This window comes from Condylura cristata, unplaced genomic scaffold (genome assembly GCF_000260355.1).
Source record: "Condylura cristata isolate star-nosed mole 26May11 unplaced genomic scaffold, ConCri1.0 scaffold00012, whole genome shotgun sequence".
Lineage (NCBI taxonomy): Eukaryota > Metazoa > Chordata > Mammalia > Eulipotyphla > Talpidae > Condylura > Condylura cristata.
The window spans coordinates 29,373,810-29,390,528 of NW_004567113.1; the positions used below are offsets into that span (position 1 = coordinate 29,373,810).

The window sequence follows — 16,719 nt, forward strand, 5'->3', positions numbered from 1 at the left end:
GCAGACCTCCCCTGACCCGCCCACTGCTCCCCTCAGCAGTGTACTTCATCGATCTGCCTGTTCTGCTCCCCACTCTGTCTATGGTGAATCCTCTCACCCTCCACATCTCTGACCTGTACCCCAGTTCTGTATGCATAAATAAATCTTTTTAAAAAAAAATTAATTAATTAATTGAGGAAAACAGTGCTTGGCCTACCTTCTGAAGTGCTACAATAGATACATTAATGCCCCCTACTGGCCATTATGTAATAATTTAATTTTAGTAGAAGAACAATGAGTCTTTCACTTGTGATTTTAGGCTGAAGAGTGATCTTTCCCCTCTAGGACATATTTAATACTGTAGAACTATGTTGAGTATGCCTGTCTTCATGCCACTAGGACAAAGCTGATCCATCTGTGACTGTACTGATCCATGGTGACTTGCAAGAATACCAAGATACTGGCGGATTTATTAAGCCTCACATAAATGACAACTGATTTTGATGATGAATTAAATCGAGTTTGTTTCTCTTAATTAGAGGACACAAGTGACTAGATTGTCAGACACAAGCTTCTCTTTAGGCAAATGATCCTCCTCAGGTAAATTTCTGCATTCTTTTTATTTTCTCTTGCCTGTGCCTCAGACCATGGAGAACATTTATTTTAAATCCAAAGAAATATTTATTCAATTTTATGGGGTGTTTCTTTGGGGTGGGGGTGTAATTTCTTTTTACTTATTGTAATCAGCATAGCCTAAGCAAGTACTCTATAATTCCTTCCAGTGACTAGCTTCTTTCATTAGTCATGCATTATACAAGTGACACTACATTAGGATTAGCTAATTTTTCTCCCCTAAATTGGGATCAAGTTGAGTTTTTTATTTACTCTCTTCAGCCCTCTGCTGGTCTTACTTTCTAAACATGACAGTCCAGCCATGGTTTTCCAATCCTGGCTATGCTTGATGCTCTTGTATTAAAATAGATGCCTGAGTGGCATAGCAGGTTAAAGCACAGCAGTATGAAGCTATTGCAGCCACTGCAGCACAAGTTTGATCCCCGGCCAGGGGGGTGACTCACATGGTGTGGCAGATGTCTCCTGGTCCACATGCTGTTCCCCTCAGGAGTGATTTCAGTCAATCTGCCTGTTTTGTTCCAACTCTGTCTCTGGTGAATCCTCTCACCCCTGCACCTCTGGCCTGTACCCCAGTTCTGTATGCATAAATAAATAAATTTTTAAAAATAGATGCCTGAGACCACACTAGGTCAAAACCTCCACTTAAATTGGAAACCAATTAGCTATCCAAATCCAGGGTATTTTTAGCACTAACTGGGTTTTTATTTGCAATAAGACAGAGGCTATAGCATACATTCAAGAGAAGAATTACTTTAGGAGCATCAGTTTCATGACCAAATGTCAATATTAACCATAAAGAAGAATAGCAACTCCAGTTATAATACTTTATCAGTAAAATATGTAAAATCGAATTGAGATAACTTCTACCTACTTTTATATGAACATATCCATCACTTTATTGTGTTTTGTTTTTAAAGAAAGAGCATTTGATGTAAATGTTTAACTGAAGCTAATTTTATATCCCTATCTTTATACCTTAGCACACAGTTTTCTAAGTAGTGATTCGTTTCTTACAGTTTTGCCTAAAACCCATGCGTCTATAGCCTTTTTCTAGTGTATTTAATTGTTAGGGTTTTTATTTTCATGTGAAAGTTTAAAATAACAGTTTCTAGAATGAAAACCTATCAGCTTACCTCTGACTTAATTTTTGTTTTACATTATCAAAGTTACCTTGAGGTATTCTATTCTAAGTGAGTTTTTCAGAGGATTTACAAGCTAAAAATCTTCTGAGTGCTAAACTGCTTAACTTCCTTCATGGAAATCTTCCTGTCTTATTAAACAGATTACAATACAGTAATCAGATTTTACTGGATTTTAACTCAATGACGATGCCCTCAGAAACCTCACCAGAGCTTTTTGTTTACTTTTGCCACTTTATCCCTTATCAGGCAGCATGTCCCTGTCTCTCCTTTTCATCTGTCACTGCTGTAGCAGCTTTTCGTTCTTCCACTGAGCTTTGATCTTTCCTAGCTGGTAAATCAGAGAAAGAAGTTTGCTGTGAGTTTGGGGGTTTGATTACCTGGTTGTTTGTCAGCATTGGTCTTTTTTGGTTTCCAAGTCTGTTTGAAACTTTGGACTGAGATTTATGTGCAAGGCCTGTGGTGGCCAGGCTTCTGTTGGGGGGCTTGGTAGTCTCCCTCCACACTCTACCCCACCCCTAAATTCTAGTTTGTATAAAAGAGGCAAACCATCAGATGGGAGACACTCATTTTTCTTTATCCGCCTACATATCCTGAGTTATAGAGCAGCAATTTCCAACCTTAAGCATGCAGCAGAGACCTGGAGGACTTGACCAATTGCTAGACCAGAGTTCCTGACTCCAGGTTGGCCCCAGGAATGTGCATTTGGAACACAAACTGTTGCTACAGTTTGAGAACAGCAACCATAGGGAACATAACCTCTATTAATAATTTGTACCTTCCATTTTTATATATTGTAAATGTAGTCATCCAACAATACTTCACGTAAAGTTATAACATTCTTTTATGGGTTCTTACAATATCTTAAAATGACATCTTATTATAGTACTATTTTACCTGTGCCAGGACTTCGTTTTATATTGGTTTCTCTCAGATCTTCTGACTTAATACTGAATAAGTCATCTTTAGCTGCATCTCCAGCAATAACTGTGTGAACATAATAAGATATATTACAGTTTTCAAGTCATTTTCAGAACTGTTTTAAATTAATATATTATTTTTATTATATTTATGTATAGCATTAATGCTATTTTCCATTTTAGAGTGAACCTAAAACTAAGTACTATGGTTGCCTGCTTTCCAGCTTAATCTTCCCAACATTAAATATCTTTCAGGCTTAGGTCGCTCACTATGGATATCCAGTGCTCTAAATCTCTAATTCAGTCTTCTGACATATGTCTAGTGAAGTCATCTTCACCCGCATCTCCAAGCAATTACTGGATGAACATAATCATTGCCACTGCTGTTGGAGCTACTTTATCCCTAGTCATTTTACATTTCAATTTTAAAAGGGCAAATGTACAGTTCTCTTACAAAGCAATGTCTGTTTTGTCCCCCAGTGAAACACTTTAGTACTTAATACTATTCTCTAACTTTAACTCTCATTCCCCTTCCTTCCCCTCGGAACACACTTGTGTACTGAATATTAGGATTGCATCATTTAAGCAGATGCTAAGGTCTAGAGGTTTTTAAGACCATCTTGGCCAATTCATGTCTCCTGTAAACCCTCTCCCCCACCTATTTTAGAGATGCAGGTCTAGAGGGGCACTTGGTTGCTTCAAGGTTCCACAGAGACTGTGTTTGAATAAGATTTTGTGTCTCAAGGTCTAGAAGTCATCCAGTTTATTTCATGTCATGTCTCTGTGTATGAAATCTCAATCCTCTTTGACGTATGCTCATTTTAACATCAATATGATGTGTCCCAAAAGAACTATACTTCAAAGACAGTCTCATAGGTTTTGTTTGTTTCTAGTTCTTCAGTGCCCTCTTTTTTTGTTGTTTACTCATTTTTTTTTTAAATTTACTCAGTTTTACTACCATTGTTATAAAAACATGTTTTAACTTTTGCTCCTTAGAATTGCACTTTTACTTTACTAAAATTGGTCGATTTTTAACTTCATCCTGGTAGTCCAATTTTATTTCCACCACTTGTATAGCTTTGTACTATTTGTTCTGGAGGAGATCAGATATACATTGTTTCATGATAAATTGAGCAATTACATAGCAGGACTATAATGGACCAGGTGAGAAAACAGTAAGAATGATGAACAGCCATATACCAGAGACATTTTATGGGGGTGGAGTGGGGAATGGGATCAAAATAGTGGGGGGGAGGGAAGTGCACTGGACTATGGTGATGGCACACGGGTGATTTGGTGATGGGAAACACACGGGGATTACAACTGAGATGGGAAAAAAATGTACAAGATAATGTAAAAATAAACTATTACATTATTTGAAAAATTGAGCAATTAACTTGATAAATAGTATTTAATGAGACTAGACTATATTGATACTATGATTATATGGTGTACTGCAGTGACTTCTTCACCTTCCTACCTGTCTGGTCTTCTTCCATTTTTATATTGGCACAGTCTGTGGTTTGTTCTCCAACCTGGGATCCCTGTTCTTGTGGTTTTTCTGATTTTTTGTGTCCCAGAATAGCATCCAACTCAGCAAAAAATTTCATATTCCTAGTCATACCTATGTCTCGAGCCATTCGTACAATCTTGTATTCATGTTTTAAGTTTTTGTACTTTGTTCTGCATTGCTTCCAATCTCTGTCTATTCCAAAATTCTGAAGCTTGGTAGCAATTTGTTCAAATATTCCTTTATTTCTCACTGTTCCTTCTAGTTGTTGTTGTATGCTGTTATCAGAACAGATGTCTAGTAGAGCCCTGACTTCTGACACTGTCCAGTGTTTTCCTCCTTCATTTGCTACAGTTGGAATGTAACTTGGATTATTTAGTGGTTCTTCTGTTGATGTAGAGGTACCTGTATCAGTTAGGGAGAAAAAGAGATAGGGGTTACACATATCAGACAAGATGACTGGATGCAGCATTAGTAAAGAAAGCAGTTTTCTTCATAGGAGACAGAATAACAAATGGTAGCTTAGTTTTGTTTAAAAAAAAACAAAATAATGATTTATTTGTTTATGCATACTAGAGCTGGGGGGATAAGAATGGGGGTGGGCTGGGAATTAGATGACTCAACAAAGACAGTGCTGAGCAGAACAGGTGGATTGACTGAAGTACACTGCTGAGGGGAGCAGCGGGCAAGACAGGAGAGGTCTGCTCTGCCATGTGGGTCAGCTCCCTGGCCAGGATTCCAACTCAGGCTTTAGTGGCTGTGAATTGCTTCATAGTGTTGAGACCCAACCCACTGTACCAGAGACCACCTGATAGCTTAGTTTTTTAATGGGAAAATGTGGTATAGAACCTGAGTCTGTCCTTTTTTTGTGACAGTAACTAGTTTTAATAAAAGTTGTGATTTTTAGATCATCTTTCTTCAATCATTTCCTTATCTTTCATTCTATTCCTTTAGTATTGGGGGAGTGGTATATATCAGTATATAATGGAAGTTGTAATACTCCTAGGGAGCAATATAACATAACAAAATAGACCATTGAAAACATTTTTGTGTGTGATAGGACAGATGGATTGATTCAATTTATCTGCTTCCTTTTCTCTATCTAATGGTTTCCATTGACGACGACATATCAGAACCTCTTCCAGAGTGCTTATCAACCACTACTTTAGTGCCACCCATCTCCCTCAGCCCAGACTGAGATTCTAGTGAGCAGGCAGAGTTGGGAGAGGAGGCTACTCATAAGCTTGGAACAACCTATGCTTCTCCTCCTTGTGAAAATAAAATGCCATTTTAAGTAAAGTATACTTTTTTAAAGTAAGAAAGTATATCTGAGATTCTATGAAGCCTGTTCCAATGTGGAATATTTCCACTTAGCTATAAATCCTTTAATATAGTATGGTGCTTTCATTTAGGTTTCTAGTACAGTTTTGTGACTCATTTTATGGTAATGATGTTATATTGTTATTTTAACAGCCATATTGTGTTTTTCTCAGGTTTCATGTGTTTATTAAAATGATAGTCCTATAATTTAAGTCATTAAAAAACATTTTGTAGCATTTACCTGAGGTGTAGGAAGTTTTTATATTTTATGATATATAAACTAAGAATTTAGAAGCAAAAGTAGGATTTCTGATTTTAATTTTAAGTGATCCTTAACCTCATTATGGATTTTATATTACTGTGAAATATAAAATTCTGTTTTGTCTTAGACTCTCAAGAATACTGCATTGTGTTCATTAAATATTAACCACCTGTTATATTATTATGAACATCAGGTTTCTTATTATATTTAAACAACAAAGATTAAAAAGTAGAAGGTAAATATTCTAGTTTATAGCTTGTTAAAGAAATCGTTTGTTTCAGAAATGATTTTTTTTTTCAGTATAGTTTGATGAAACATAAATTAATCCTAAATTTTCTACCATGAAAAAACATCCATTCTCAGATTGGAGACCAGTCCTATTTTCCAGTTTCAAACTGGATCAGTTTCATTTTTTTGGTCCATCCAACTATACCTAGTTCCAGAGGTCTGACATGAGACACCAAGAGTAAGGGATTTCTTGAGATGTCTTCTTTGTCTTCTAATGTAGCTGACATTTTGCCTGTAAGGAGAACAGAATTTTTTTAAGAAATAAATTCTAAGGAAAACAAAAACTAGATTAATATAACTGATGATATTGTTAGTACTTTGAGGTGAATTTGATTTTATTCATGAATGACTGTACATTTTTGATAGTCACATTTTGTGACAAAGAAGTATATTTTGACTTAAATACTGAGAGCGAAATCTAATTTCTTACATTCCATTGACATGGTTTATTTTTAATTTCTACTAGAAATATTAGCTAACTTTGAGTTTCTAGAGGTAATTGTGGCTAGTTTTCAAATTAAACTACATTTTAAAATTTTAAATGAGTTGCCTATATTTGTATTTTAGGTACGTTAACATAATAGACACTTTATTAGTGATGTCAGCAATGTAAAAGAGAAGACCTGCAATGAGATCATCAGAAAAGCTTTTGTTGGCATATAGGTAAAATCGTAAGCACTTTTATGTATCTTATATAATTAGTTGATGACGCATACTAACCTTTTCAAAAGTTAAGTTATACTTAAGTGGGCCTAGGGATATATCATTTAAAAGAGCCATACCACCCTTAAAAAAAGAAGTCCTTCCTTATTTTCTTGTGTAATACAGTTTGGGGTTTTTTTTTTACACAGGTTTTTCATAAAATGAGGCATATTGCTACTTTTAAAAATAATATATGAGGGTAATATTTAGGGAAAAGTTAACTACATCATTCAAAGAAATGCAACAAGAATTTTCAGTGGCACATGAAGCTGAATCCTAGTTACAATGAGGTTGCAAACTGATGGAAAGGAAGTTAAGTACATTTTTATTGCTCTCTGTAATTTTCTGAATTCAAATTTTTCCCCAATTTTACTGGGTAACAGAAGTAGTATTATTACATCAGGAGGTCAAGTGTTAGTTATGGATTTAGTGGCATAAACATTCTTTTCAAATCATAATTCATCATTATAATTAGAGGCATTCCCATTAAAGAAGAAAAGGAATGTTGTTTGTTGGCTTAATGATTATGTTAAAGATCTCTATATTAAAGAAGGAAAACAAAAAAAAATAAGAACTAGCTATCTTCAAATGGCATAATTACATGAATTTAAAACTGAGTTAAAACTCACTAAAAAAATTGTTACAGGTTCTATAACTATTTGAGGGTAACGTGCAGGTAAGAATGGAAATATGGAAAGTAAAAATCTGACATTATAACAGGACCTGCTCTGGAGTGTGGTGCCTGAATGGGACTTGTAAGGGCAGTTAAAGAATGGGGTTTGGTATTCCACTATCTGGTTTAGAGCCTGGTTGTATGTCCATAGGAAAGGGCCTGGAGTGAAGATACCTGTGGGGATGAGAAGGAAAAGCTCTCTCCAGCTTCATCAAGGAATTTTTTTTAAGTTGGTAGTTTTTAGCATGGATCCCTAAATTGTATTCCATAAATGGAAACTCTTAAATAATTGCTCTTGAGCATTTTATACAGAGTTAGAAACTACTTGGTGACTGAAGGAATGTGAAACTGCTTCATTAGGCTGAAGGTATCCTAAGGTTGAGGAAGGTTTTAAGTACCAGAACATGAAGCCTCACAAAGTTTGTACTTGGGTTCTTTGCTAAGGTTAGTGAGGCTACTTTTGCCCAACAGAGGGGACCCTTTCCTTGCATGAGGGTGATCCCAGCAGTAGGAAAGACATTCATTTTCTTTCCTTCTTCAGTCTCCCATACACCAATAAAATTTTTGCTGGTTCCACCATAGGAAAACCTGAAGATATTATAAGTGAATCAGCCTTGCAGAAGGGAGGGTTTTCTAAGCCTCAGAACAGAAACTGTTCCATTATATTTAAAACATGAGTTCAGAGGGGCAAATAAAAATTGGTCAAAATTTTAAGGCAGAAGAGGTCATCAAAATTTCTAGACCCTGATTGATATGAAGTCAATTTGTAAAAGTGAAAAATACACAAATGTTCCACATCATGAATAATTAGCAAATGCACTGTAAATAACTTGATGACATAGTTGATTAAAAACTGTTATTAAATTAGCATTTTCCTTTATTTAGTAAATTATTTAGTCTCTTCCTCCTCTGCCCCATATTCCTCTCATAGCAGGAGTCTATAAAATAGACATTCTCATTGTTATGCAGTACAGTTCTTTTGGAAAGCAGAATGTTTAGCAGTATTTTAGCAATAGTGACCCTTTTGATCAGTAATTGAACTGATACTTTTAAAGAAATAATGTTAAATATATGCAAAATGTATTATTGGTTCAGTTTGTAGTAAACTGTTACATGTGCTACTTTAAGACCATTAAAAAGTGACATTAATCCTGAATTTTGATTGATTCTGGGTATAATTTAAAGATTTTAATGCAGATAAAATGTGCTTGCAGTTCTATAATTTAAAAGATTTGATAAACAACCATTAAGTATAGAAAATATATGGGCAAGGACTGGACACAAAGGGAGTTGGCAGTTAATAGCTTATCTTAATACTACATGAAGTTCTTGATAGGGTAATAGAATGTATTGTAGTATAATACAATGAGTATAGTGTAGTGTAATGGAATGGAGCAGAGAAAATTAAACTTATTAATATTTTTAAAGCATTTATTAACTAACGAAAGATTAAGGATATGGCAGGCATTTAAGGCACGTAAGTGAATAATGATGACAGGTTGATTAACTGAATAAGATAATGTAATCAGTATGGTAATGGCTGCAGACCTTTCTCAGAATTTGGTATAGTAATCAGAAATGTAAAGGGAGTGTGTGTAAGGGGTGGATTTTTTAACTAAATAATATCTTAACTGAGGTTTAAATGGAAACTTCAGAGAATCCACATAAACTCATCTAGAAACTCTGTCATTAACTCCTTTCTAGTAAATAGGGTACCTTTACTATATCACTATTTTCTCTTGCATGTTACTTCTACTCATGGGAATACACTTCACTGAATGCCTATGCCTCAGTCTTTGCACTGACAAAAGTTTTGAATTGAGTAACTGCTCTAGCTTCTGTAAGACTGGGAGAAATTGAATTTTTTCCATTGACTTACTTCACCTAGTGATGCATTCAAGACTTCTGCAGACAGTAAGCAGATTTTATGTAAGTGATGCTGGGTTTAAGAACAGAGCAGGTTAAGAATCTTTTTTAAACACCCACATTACTTAATCTAGTAAATCTGTTTTTGTTTTACTTGTTTAAATGGGATTGTTCTTCCAAACAAGTAACAAGGATGTGTTTATCAGTTCTTGATATTTTCATTTTAGGGAAAGGGAGCATGAATATACAGCAGAAAATTCTGTCTTGTTTAGAGCTGTGGAAAAACAACAGTTGCGATGTGTCTGTGTGTACACACATACAACGAGTCATAAATTAAAACCTAAAATTATTTTCTAAACCCCACCCGTTTTGCAAAAACAAGTCAGACATGCTTAAGGAGCATTTGTCCCTAGCAGTTAGTGTCATGTTTTTTCTCTGTACTTTACAGATTCAGCCTTTTTTAAAATTCATTTTTACCTCGTGCAAAATACCATAGCAAGTCAGTTATTTTTCTCGACCTTGTTATCTTAGGCTGTATTTATTATATGGATTCACAAGTTGTTAGGCAAAAACAAAAGAATGGTACTTTTCCTTATTACCTTCAGAGGCCTCTGGGGTTGTACTTTGGGTCAGCGCTGCCACGCACCTGCCATTTGCATCTTCCTCTGTTATTTGTGTAGCAGGTTGATACTGCAGGATCACATCCAGATCATGGAAAAACTTCATAGTTCTAGAGCTGTCTCCAGAATTGTGGGCATATTTAACTGTTCGGTATTCATATTTGAGATTTTTGTACTTTGCCCGGCACTGTTTCCAATCTCTATGTACTCCTAGTGCTTGCAGCCTCTTAGCAATGTAAATAAATATTCCTTTATTTCTCAGGGTTCCATAAAGTTGTTTTCGTATGTTTTTTTCTGCCCAGACATTTAGCAAAGCTTTAACCTCTACTTCAGTCCAGTGCTTTCCTGCTCCACTCTCCATGTTGAAAGTGACCTGGAAATGATTCACTATTTCTAGCCAAGGTTCTGTTTCCTAGGAAACGAGACGGCTGGTTGTCAATAAGCTCAGAAGAGCTGAAAGGATCTAGTTTAACTGGTTCAAGCTGCCTGAGGGGAGTAACTTGAGAAACTGCCAAATGAACAGACTTTGTGATTAAAGAAGCTTGTACCTAAAAGATTCTTTGACATTATTTTGATTTCACCTTTAAGGGAAAATTACCATTAAGACAAAAAGGAAAGGAAATTATTTTTGTAGTGTATCTTTTCTTACATAATACACTCTGGTTTGCCAGTTCATTGTTGCTTTGAAAACACTGTTTTGGAAATCATTGGCAGAGATTCTTCCTGCCTTAATTAAGTTTTATGGTTCACATTAACATTTTTTCCTCCGTCTGATATGAATCAAATGTGTTTTAGCATCCCTTCAAGAGGACATCATTTCACTAAAAAAAGAAATCAGAAGTCATGAATTATTTAGTATTACAGGGTGGATCATGTTATGCATATTTACTTTCAGAGATTTTAAAGATTGTTAATTTAGTAAAATTGTGTCCATTTTTATTTGTTAGATTTTTACTTTGCAGATAGACTTAATGTAGTTTTTCTTGCAATTTAAATGTGTAAACAATCATATTACATAAGTTTGAAAAAGATCTCTTTTACCAAATAAATGAGTGTGTTAATGATTGTGAACATAAATTTCTACCCTGATAAATATCCTTCAGAACTATTAAAAATTGTTAGTCATTGGAACATTGTTGTATCATTTGAATTTATATTACTTAATGGTGTACATCCTTTGTCTTCCCACTAGTTACCCTACCAGCTTCTGTCCAGCTTTTGACTTTCCTTCTGTATCATCTCCTAAAAATACTAGTGCTGGAAGATATAGAGTGCCCAATTAGCTTGGGGTTTTTATAAGCATTATCTTTTTCTGATAGCCAGATATTTGTTGGTGGAAATTTGGAAAGCACCTACAAGCTAAATGCATACATGTCTACATATATACATGTGCATACATAATTTTAATACCCACAACTAAGGTTTTTCACCTGCTATTTTATTTGGGGATTTCATTTATTTAGAGGTCACATAGTACAGAGGTTTAGAAGCCCAAGTTCTGGAGCTTGGGCCGGATTGTCCTTACTGAGCCACCTTGTGACTGGGCAAGATATTTATTTTATTTTATTATAATGATTTTGTTTTTATTTATTATAGTGAGGGTACGTGTTTATTTTTATTTTTTTAAGATTTATTTATTTATGCAAAAAAGAACTGGGGTACAGCCTAGAGGTTTGGGGGGGTGGGGTTGAGAGGATTCAACAGAGGCACTAAATCTGTTACACTGGCCAGGGAGGACCCACATGTTTATTTTTAATAATTGATAAGATACAGGAGACAAAACCTCACTGATAAGCTTATTAATAGCTTCAAGTACAGCAGCAGACTTTTCACAGAAAAGCTGTAAAGGGAAAGATTTTTAACTTCCATTTCTTTAGTGTCCCTTTCTGTAAAATGGAAGTAATAATGTTACAGGGCACCCCAATGTGAACTGGGCTACCTGTCTGTGGGGCCTCACTCGCCCGCTTAAAATTCAGTTGTACTGCAGGCACACACAAATGGGTCAAAATAGGTTTATTTACAAAAGGGGGAAAAGAAAAGGAAACAACAACTGGAATATCTTACCGCTCAGCTGACTTGGAGCTCTGGTAACAAACTACCTGAAAAAGCCGACTCACGCTTTCCAGAGAGCTGATTCTGCGCCAGAGAGAAATGGCGCCCTATTTATCCCCCAAAGTCCCAGAATGCCTGCTTAGCTCCGCCCTTGGATACTCGCAGTTCTCTCCCTGGTACTGCTGGGAGTTGTAGTTTTCAATCACTGAAGTAGGAAGTAGAGACCAGAAAGCCTGAGTAGAGGATGGGTTCCAAAAACTGCACAGTTCCTTTAGGACATCCTTCCCCTTAACAGTAATCAAAGGACCTGCTTCACAAAGTTCATTATAAAACTTAATAGATTAGGATTAACAGGTGTTACCTTTTTTATATTCACAGGGGTCAGGAAAGTGCTGGTATTGTAACCAGTGACGGAAATTCGGTGCCAACATTCAAAACTCACAAGGTATTTTGAACATAGAAAAATGCTGACTTATAAAGTTACCAATAGCCAGATAATAACTGTATGTATAGGTAATATTCAGCAAGGGGGTGGTGGGGAGAGCCTTGAACACATAGTTTGCATTTAGAGTTAATATTCTTTGGGTCAACTATTTCTAGCTTTATATTCTATCATTTGTCTTATTAGGATGCAATTTTCTCCCGGTGATAGTTTGCTAGCTGACTCAAACAAACAATAGCTTAATATTTTCTTTATTTAATACAAGAAATATAGTTTATGTTTGATAAGTTTTATGTTTTACTGAAAAATATCTTCTAAAACAAATGCTTCAAATTGTTAAAATATTATGTCACTGAATTATTCACTTTATAATGGTTTATGAATCTCGTTTAATCTTGTTAATAAATTTTACAGTTAAGTTACTTCTTCTCTCCCAACCCCTCTTTCTACTTAAGGGGATTAGAACATTCTGCAGCACAGAGATACTGTGTAAACTATATGTTCTAATTTGGGATTGCCTGCATAGGGACTTTAAATATAGGAGTTTTACTAGTTGGCATTACTAGTCTATTTTCTCCTAAGATAAGCTTTTATTTTGATTTTGTAAGGGAATGGGTCTTGTAAATCACGTCTTTACGGAAGACAGTTTGAAGAAATTGTATGTTTCAAATCTTGGAATTGGTCACACAAGGTACGCTACTACAGGAAACTGTGAATTAGAAAATTGTCAGCCCTTTGTTGTTGAAACACTTCGCGGGAAAATAGCTGTGGCACATAATGGCGAATTAATAAATGCTGCTCAACTAAGGAAAAAGGTAAGTTTTTTTAATACTTTTATGTGATTGACATGAATTGATGAAGTTACTCAATACCAGTTGAGGATCTTATTAACGGATATTTTTCTAATTGTTGCCACCTGCTATCTAAGTTCAAAGAACAATTTTATCCAGTTACCTGAAATACTTATAATTGTATATTCAAAGATACTGTGCCCATGTTGGGATGGGGAGTCTTGTATCTGTATTTTAATAGACTCCTGAAAAAATGATTTATGGTTGCATTAGCACAGAGAAATGAGGGTCTATAGATTCTTGCTATCCCTTTACCTTTGTCTTATGTTTAGAGTGTAAGAATATAAATCTGAAGATGACAAATTTTTAAAAGTGATTTAAAAATAATGACAAGAAATTGACATGGGGGAGGGGCAAAGAGTTTACTATACTTACTGTATGCTTTTTTGTTCATATGATGTCCTTTGGAGCATTCTGAGTTGACTTGTATCTATGCCTTCACCTATTTTATCTTCTTTTAGGATACAGAAAAGCTATTCGGTGTTTTTATATTCCTTAGAGTTTCTGTTTTTCCATTCTTGCCATTCATTAATGGAAACCAAGTTTTTTTTTTTTAAAATAAACAGGTGGTGTTTCATAAGATAGTTATATACTTATACCACTATGCCCCTGACATTCTAGAATCAGGCATTTTGCATGGGGTAGTTATAAAAGCCTGATAATGGTGAACTGGTAGGTGCAAAATAGAACCACCCATTGCCCTTCTAAATTTGATTAAGTCATAATATCCCAAAAATATAAATAGGAAATCAAAATCACTAAGATACTCACCACCTGGAGACAACTACTAAGAATTCAATTCCAAATAGTACTTAACTTATTGTTTCCAGGCATAAACACAACCAGATGCTAACCTTCACCCCTACACTTTTAGCTGCCTGCTGAAAATGTTCTGGATTATCACTCTATGATGGGTCTGTACATTTCTGTAATCATACTCTTTTTCCTTATACATCTTGCCACAGAATTTTGTAATCACCAGAGTGCATTCAACCAGTTTTTTAGTTGTTCAGTACAGCTTTTTTCTACTCTGTCAGTGATAATCAGTGAAGATGGTAGCTACCATCACTCCACCAACAAACCTGGCTTGAAAGTTCCGGTGATAGTGTAGGTAGGTAGCCATTCTTATAGGAATGTTTTCTATATGTCAGGAAGATCAAGACATACACAGAACCACAAATTCTCATGCCTTCTTCACTATTTTCTCCACTGCATGTCTACATTCCTTCAGTTTTCAAAAACTTCTTTATACCTTCCAAAACACATTTTTCCCTCTGTTTCAGAATATTCGAGAAATTTCCACTGCTTCCAGTCATGGTTCTTTATTATTATACACACATACCACTAGTAGAATACAGAGTTTTCGTGACTGAACATCCATATCAGAATTCTGTTGTGGTCGGATGTGGGGTGAAGTGGAGCTTCTTTACTAATGATTAAACTTTTTTCTCTTCTGAATAGCTCCTGGGTCGTGGTATTGGTCTGTCGACAAGTTCTGATAGCGAAATGATTACTCAGTTACTGGCATATACTCCTCCTCAGGAACAAGATGATACCCCAGACTGGGTAGCAAGGTAATTGTAAAACTAGGCAAAACTTGCAGCTCTAGTAATGTGTTTGTAACTGAAATTGATTTAATGATCTCATTAATTCCAGGATTAAAAACTTAATGAATGAAGCTCCCACAGCATACTCCCTGCTTATAATGCACAGAGATGTTATCTACGCAGTACGAGATCCTTATGGAAATCGCCCTTTATGCATTGGTCGTCTTATTCCTGTTTCTGATATAAATGTTAAAGGTAAAGAGCTTCAGAAAGAATTAAGTTCGTAATGCTTTTTTGGTCACCCTCTTGCTGCTGGCACACGCTGAGTCTTTTAGATAAAGAAATTTTGTGAGAAGGAGCTAAGTAAAATAGGAAAAAAAATACTTCTTAGATTTTAAAGTAGAGTTCCTTGAAAATCTGAGAATGACCCACTTTTAATATACGTATGGACACCCCTGTTTATTCCTGTTTGAGTTAGTTATTGATATCTTTTGTTCAACCTTTTCATTTCCTCGTTGTGGTTTTAGTGATTTTCTTTTGATTTGTCGAGTACTTACTTGGAATGAAGTTATAACATTTGATGGAATCTTGGGATCATTCGTTTTATCTTCCCTGTATATCAAATAAGGATCCATGTGTTTGTAAAATCATAGAAGTAGATATTCTGTAGATTTTTGAATTCATGTATTTGGTGTTTTATTGTTCTTTGAAATAAGTAGATGCCTACATTTTCTCAAATCCACTAATGGAATTGATCGTCTTGTAATCTGCAGAGAAGAAATCCTCAGAAACTGAAGGATGGGTGGTATCATCAGAGTCTTGTAGTTTTTTATCTATTGGTGCAAGGTAAGTTTTATCTCATTTGGCATATTAACTTTTTGAGCATTCATTAAAATTTTCTTTTGATTTCTACATGAAAGCTTTCTTCTGTCAACAGGAAGACATTTACAGATGTATTTTGTTAAGCATATTGTACTTAACAGTTACCCTCAACTTTAGCTTTAGCATTGTGTTCCTGTAATGCTTTGTAATTCTGAAACTGGCATCTTGCTATCTTCTTTTCCTTTTAATATTTATTTATTTAGTAGAAGAACTGGGGTACAGGCCAGAGGTGCTGGTGATAAGAGGATTCACTAGAGACAGAGTGGGGAGGAGAACAGGGGGATTTACTGAAATACACACCAGGGAACAGCAGGTAGGACAGGAGAGGTCTGCTGTGTGCAATAGCTGGTCAGCTTCTTGGCCAGGGATTGCCTTAGGCCATAGCAGTGATAGCAATGAAACTTAAACCCTCAGCCACACATCTTATTCAAAGAAATTACTATTGGAAGAATTTTTTTTTTTTTAGGCCTCTCTACGCTTTATATTTTTCCTCTATAAGGGAGTGTTCATACTTGTGTATCTTAACAATAGATATTATCATCCAAAGGACTGATTTATTTAAAGTTTTTTTTTCTTCAACATTGTTTCTCAAGATATTTCCGTGAAGTCTTGCCTGGAGAAATTGTGGAAATATCCAGACGTGGTGTCAAAACTCTTGATACTATACCAAGGCCTGAAGGAAACCCAATGGCTTTTTGTATCTTTGAGTATGTTTATTTTGCAAGACCAGATAGCATATTTCAAAGTAAGTTAAATTTATTTTCTTTAGATACTGATATATCTCTCTTACTTATTACAACAGCACTTTGTGGTCCAAAGACTTATTTGGCTTCTGAAGGCACACACTTGTATGTTGAGGGTAATTGGACTGAGCCTCAAGTCAATAGATCATTCTTTTTCCTTTTCATCTGACTCTTGGACTTTGCTTTTCTTTTAGGAATAAGAATTATGATTTTCAGATCAATTTTTTTACTAGTGAATTTCCCAGTTTATGTTCCCACTAGTGTTTTTGTATGTCTTATTTTTTTTTTTT

At 35.3% G+C, this 16,719-nt stretch overlaps 1 protein-coding gene across 1 annotated transcript in view; it reads left to right on the plus strand.

The window, feature by feature from the left end:
• Positions 1 to 16,719, plus strand: part of PPAT (phosphoribosyl pyrophosphate amidotransferase) — a 35,158-nt gene that overhangs the window by 11,411 nt on the left and 7,028 nt on the right. The window contains exons 2-7 of the mRNA XM_004681278.2: positions 12,343 to 12,409; positions 13,015 to 13,221; positions 14,719 to 14,831; positions 14,914 to 15,059; positions 15,578 to 15,650; positions 16,280 to 16,489. Coding sequence (XP_004681335.1) covers positions 12,343 to 12,409; positions 13,015 to 13,221; positions 14,719 to 14,831; positions 14,914 to 15,059; positions 15,578 to 15,650; positions 16,280 to 16,489 — 816 coding nt within the window. The remainder of the gene's footprint in view (positions 1 to 12,342; positions 12,410 to 13,014; positions 13,222 to 14,718; positions 14,832 to 14,913; positions 15,060 to 15,577; positions 15,651 to 16,279; positions 16,490 to 16,719) is intronic.